Below are 5,328 nucleotides of genomic sequence, written 5' to 3'. Positions count from 1 at the left end.
TAGATCAATGGAACAGAATAGAGAATCCAGAAGTGGACCCTCAACTTTATGGTCAACTAACATTCGACAAAGGAAGAAAGACTATCCACTGGAAAAAAGACAATCTCTACAATAAATGGTGCTGGGAACACTGGACATCCACATGCAGAAGAAGGAAACTAGACCACTCTCTTACACCATACACAAAGAAAAACTCAAAATGGGTGAAAGATCTAAATGTGAGACCACATTCCATCAAAATCCTAGAGGAGAACGCAGGCAACACCCTTTTTGACTTGGCCACAGTAACTTCTTGCAAGATACATCCATGAAGGCAAGAGAAACAATAGCAAAAATGAACTATTGGGACTTAATCAAGATGAAAAGCTTCTGCACAGCAAAGGAAACCAACAACAAAACTAAAAGGCAACCTAGGGAATGGGAGAAATTGTTTGCAAATGACCTATCAGATAAAGGCTCTTATCCAAAATCTACAAAGGACTTATCAAACTCAACACCCAAAACCCAAATAATCCATTTAAGAAATGGGCCGATGACAGAATAGACGTTCTTCCCAAGAAGACCTACAAATGGCGAACAGGCACATGGGAATACTCAACATCACACGTCATCAGGGAAAAACAAACCAAAATCATGATGAAATCCCTTCTCAAACCTGTCAGAATGTCTAAAATTAACAACACAGAAAACAACAGATGTTGGCAAGGTTACAGAGAAAGGGGAACCCTCTCATACTCTTGGGGGTCTGCAAACTGGTGCAACCACTCTGGAAAACACTGTGTGCACAGGCTGCAGGGAGGGGGGGGGGGGCGTCTGCAGCCCCGAGCCCTGCCCCTGCAGCTTCCTCCAGGAGTGGGTCAGGGAGGGGGTCCCAGGGAGTGAGGTCACTGCCGTGTCACAGAGCCCAACAATACTTGGAACCCCCGTAACCAGGCACCCGCATCCAGTGCAGCCCCACCTCAGGCTCACTTGGCTGGAGACATCTGCTACTAGAAGATGTTCTCTTGCTGCCTTCTCACCTCTGGGGGCTCTGGCTCCCAGGAACCCCAGGGGTGCGGCTTGTTCCAATGCTGTAGGCATTGGCTCCAGAATAAATACCAACGCATCTGGGCCTTTATCAGGAGGCGCCTTCCGGTAACACAGCGCAGGCCAGGGCAGGCCCCCTGTGCCACCATCCTGGGAGCCCCATCCCCTCCTCCTCAGGTTCAGGGAACCAGGGATGTGTGAGCAGGTCCCATGCAGGCTGGGGGACCCTGCAGGGCGGCAGGTTTCCCGGGGATCCCTTCAGGGTCACCCTGATGTCATGGTGGGCAGGGGGCAAACAGGGTTCCTGAGGTCCTCTACCCGTCCCGGAGTCACCCCAAGGCCCTGCAGCCACATCCCTTTGGTGTCCCCGGGGGCGGTGGGTGCCGCCTGCACTGTGGTGTGTCTGGGTGGAGGCAGCTGGGGGTGCAGCCCAGCCGAGGGGGCCAGACCGGGCGCTGAGGCCTCCTGCCTGGCTGCCGGGCACTGTCTCCACAGAGCTGCACCCGGGTCGTGGGGTGCGAGCAGGAGGAAGGGGTCGTCTGCCCCACCGCCTCCAGGAGCAGGGAGGTGCCCTGCGCAGCTAACGGAGGCCAGCGCGGGCTCAGGGTGAGTGCAGGGGCTGGGCTCCCCCTACACTCCTGCTCCCACATGAGTCTGGATCCCCCCCTCCCCACACCTGCTCCCATGGCCCTGCCCCTGCCTGGGCCAGATGCAGAGTCCCTGCGCACAGATGTGTGGGAACATCAGAATAGAGCCCTCAGGGGAGGCCTGGTCGCCCGGGGGTTAGCGCCTGCCTTCCCCCAGGCCCTGACCCCGCAGGCCCGGGATCGAGCCCCGCCTGGGCTCCCTGCACAGGGCTGCTTCTCCCTCTGTCTGTGCGGCTGCCTCTCTCGGTCTCTGTCTCTCTGTGTCTCTTGAGGTCCTTGGATTGACCCAAATATTTTGAACATTTATCCTCTGAGATTGTTTCTTTATTGCATAGTTTGTCCTGTTTGTGTAAGAGACAGGCAGGGAGCTTGAGCGGGAGAGGGAGCCCCAGCTCCTCAAGCCCACGGGGCCCCCAGCGCGGGGCCTGCCAGGGCGGGATCCCAGGCCTCCAGGCGGCTCCCTGCAGGCTGCACGTCCCCTCTGTCCCACCTCAGGGTGCAGTGGCCTCTGCCTGGATGGGGCATCGGATCGTCCCGGCCAAGCTCAGCCGGACGGACCTGCTGGAGCTCGAAGTCCGACAACTGCTGCCCGCCTTGCAGCGCAGGGAGATCATCTCCATTTTCACCTTTTTGCATGATTACCGTGGATTTGCCACCACAGACGAGGTGCTGGACCTGCTGTTCACCGAGTGAGCACCTGCCCCTCCGCAGCCCAGGGCTGGGCCACCTGCTGCTGGGGAGGCTGGGGATGGTGTGAGCTTCCTGGCCTCGGGCTGCTCCCCCGCCTGGAGCAGGGTGCCCCAGGGCCTAGCGGGGTCCTGGAGGGCAGCTATGTCACTCCTCCCCGTGACGAGACCTGGGCCTCCTCCCCCCGTCACCAGGGTCCTGAGCTGGCCTGTTTCCCCATTGAAAGGGAGGTTTGAGAGTCCATCGGGGGTCTGTGTCCTGGGGCAACCAGCCTGGGGGACCCCGGGACGCCCCAGGACCACTCGGATATGGGCCATGGGCCTGGCCGGAGCCCTTTCATGCTCAAGCCTTCAGGAGGACCCGGCAGGTGCGGGCGCTTCTCCGGGATCTGCCCGTGGCCCCACGCAAGAGCTGACGGCCCCCGGGGCTCCGGCCTAGTCGGGGTCAGAGGGTGACAGCCCCCATGATGAGAAGGCGCGTCCCCAGCACGATTCATGGGATGCCCCCGCCCTCCTCTAGATATGGGTGCATCGTAGCTGCATGTGGTGATAACGACGCGGACCTGCAGCGCTGGAAACTGTGAGTGACTCCGGCTCCTGCAGGAGGGCCTTCCCTCTCCAGGAGGGCAGCGAGGGGGCTGTGGGGCGGTGGGGGGGCTGCACCCTCACCCCACACATCTGCAATTCCCGTGACACAGTAAAGGTCTAAGGGCCCTTCAGGAAAAGACTGAAGGAGAGCAGTAGATGGGGTGCGGGCTTGGTGGGAGAGCACTGGGACCCCTAAGGAGACCTTCTCCATGCCCCCCCAACCCTCTCTCTGCCCCACACCTGGGGCCCAGAGCAGAGGGGGTGGGGAGCATCGCACTCCCCAATCTGGTGGCACCTGGACCCGGGGGCACAGCAGGTGCTCAGGAGGGCCGGTGAGGGCTCCCGGACCAGGCGGCCCCCGCCCCGTGGGAGAAGCGAGATTAGAGTCAGTGGAAGGACACCCCCGGGGGCCCCTCGGGAGGGAGGCAGCCCAGAGCCACAGGAGGGAAGGTGGCGGTCCTGGGCGGCTCCTACAAGGCCTGGCAGGACACAGAGCCCGAGCCCTCCTGCCTTGGAGCTTCCCAGAGTGACAGTGTGTGCAGTGAGGGCAATGACAGGCCAGACGCCCCCCATCCCCTGATGCCTGCCGGTGGACTCAAGGGGCAGGTGGGTAGGGACCAGGCTGAGGAGGGAGCCCCCTTCCCCAGGAGAGACACTGATGGTCACCCCGCTGGGCCTGGGCTCCCCGCACAGAGGCTTCGTGCCAGCCCCTCCTCGGGGAGCAGGCCTGTGGCAGGCAGGACCGCCAGGTGGCAGGGGGACGAGGAGCAGGACTGGCCTCCGACAGCCCCCACGGGAGGCCGGGGCCCCGGGTCCTGCAGGGCTTCCCCGGGACACCTGCATGTGACAGAGCCCTGTCTTCTGACGCCTGTGCCCGCCTGTCCCTCCCCAGGGCCATCTGCTACATGTTGAAAATATGGCTGGATTACTACCGGGAGGACTTTTGTCAGCTCCCAGAATTTCCCTCCCTGAGGAAGCTTCTGGAATTCCTAAGACAGCACATGCCAGGCTCAGACGTGGAAGTCCGGGCCCTGCGTCACCTGAGGCAGTTCAGAAGCCTCCATGCAGCAGAGCCAGAGGCTGGGGGTGAGGAGGCCTGGGGGTGGCCGAGCTGGGGACAGGGGGTGCCCGCGGATCCAGCCAACGTGCAGCTGGGCCGGGAGCAGGGGGTGGGCTCACACCCCACCCACGGGCTGCAGCCTGGGGACACCTCCCAGGGCTCCTGCCCTCACACACGGGGAGCGGTGGGAAGAGTGGCCTTGACTTGGGAGGGACGTGGACAGTCCGTCCTGGTGGTGCTACTTTTTGTCTTCTTGGATCCACAGCTTCGGCCGGAGCAAAACACCCTGAATCCGCCCTGGAGGCCGCCCCAGCTCCGACCGCGGGGCCTGCTGCCCCGTCGGGGCCTGGGGGCATCGAGGCCGTCCTGGCTGCCTGGGCTGAGGGCTCGGCCCGCGCTGCGGCGCCCGCTGGGGAGGCGGAGCCCCTGCAGGTAGTGGTCACTGCTGAAGTTCACCGCTCCGCCCTGGGGGAGCCCCCTGCACCCCTGGGAGCCCTGGGGGAGGAGCAGGCGCCAGCCCCTGCTCTGGAGGTCGTGGATGTGCCCGAGCCGCCTCCTAACTCGATGGAGCAACCGGCCTCGGGGCCGGAGCCACCCGTTGAGCCACCCCAGGAGCCCGCCCCAGCTCTGGCTGTGTGGCCTGCTGCTTCAGGGCCTGAGCTAATCGAGCTGGACCTGGGTGCCGGAGAGGAGGACCTGGTCAAGGCCGAGATGCTGGCTCCTGAGGCGAAGGTGGTGCACGTGCTGGTCGAACCTATGATTCCCCGCCCCGATGAGGAGGAGCCCCCTGCACCCGCGGCCACCCCGGAGGAGTAGGCCCCGGCGCCTGCATTCGGGGTCCCCAGAGGGCCAGAGCTGCCACCTGACTCCGGAACAACTGGCTTCGACCCCTGCGCAGCCCCCTGACCACCTCGGGAGCCCGCCCCAGCTCCCACCGCGGGGCTGGTGATGGCTGCAGCCCAGTGGAGACTTGCCCTCCCCTGTCATTTTACTGTTTCTATATTTTGAGTTTTTCTTTAACCTGTATAATGGCTTATAGAGTTTTATTGTAATAAAGGATAAGTTAGCTTCACACAAAATTGACTCTGATGCTTTTAAATGATACATCGTGGTACTTTAGGTCCATTCACAGTGTCGCAGGCCCGGAGCCCAGGGCATCGGGGGACACAGCTGAGGGTCTGGTGCCCCCCGGGCCAGGCAGAGGCCGGGAGGACACAGGACAGCCAGGTCGCTCCTGCTGCCGGGTAGCCCCGAGCTGTGCAGACCGGCAGCCCCACCCCGGAGCACCCAGGGCCCTGTGGACGGGGAGCTGGGGTGGTTA

At 62.4% G+C, this 5,328-nt stretch overlaps 1 protein-coding gene across 1 annotated transcript; it reads left to right on the top strand.

Moving 5' to 3' along the window:
- The first annotated feature begins 936 nt into the window (after positions 1-936).
- On the top strand, positions 937-5,075 carry LOC102156721 (ral guanine nucleotide dissociation stimulator-like). The gene is made up of 6 exons (XM_038559237.1): positions 937-1,134; positions 1,522-1,632; positions 2,169-2,362; positions 2,880-2,939; positions 3,840-4,033; positions 4,273-5,075. The coding sequence occupies exons 1-6, from the start codon at positions 997-999 to the stop codon at positions 4,821-4,823; spliced, it is 1,248 nt and encodes a 415-aa protein (XP_038415165.1). The 5' UTR covers positions 937-996; the 3' UTR covers positions 4,824-5,075.
- Positions 5,076-5,328: the final 253 nt, after the last annotated feature.

This window comes from Canis lupus, chromosome 16 (assembly GCF_011100685.1).
Source record: "Canis lupus familiaris isolate Mischka breed German Shepherd chromosome 16, alternate assembly UU_Cfam_GSD_1.0, whole genome shotgun sequence".
Lineage (NCBI taxonomy): Eukaryota > Metazoa > Chordata > Mammalia > Carnivora > Canidae > Canis > Canis lupus.
The sequence above is the reverse complement of the archived record's forward strand: the minus strand, read 5'-3'. Positions and strand labels throughout refer to the sequence as shown.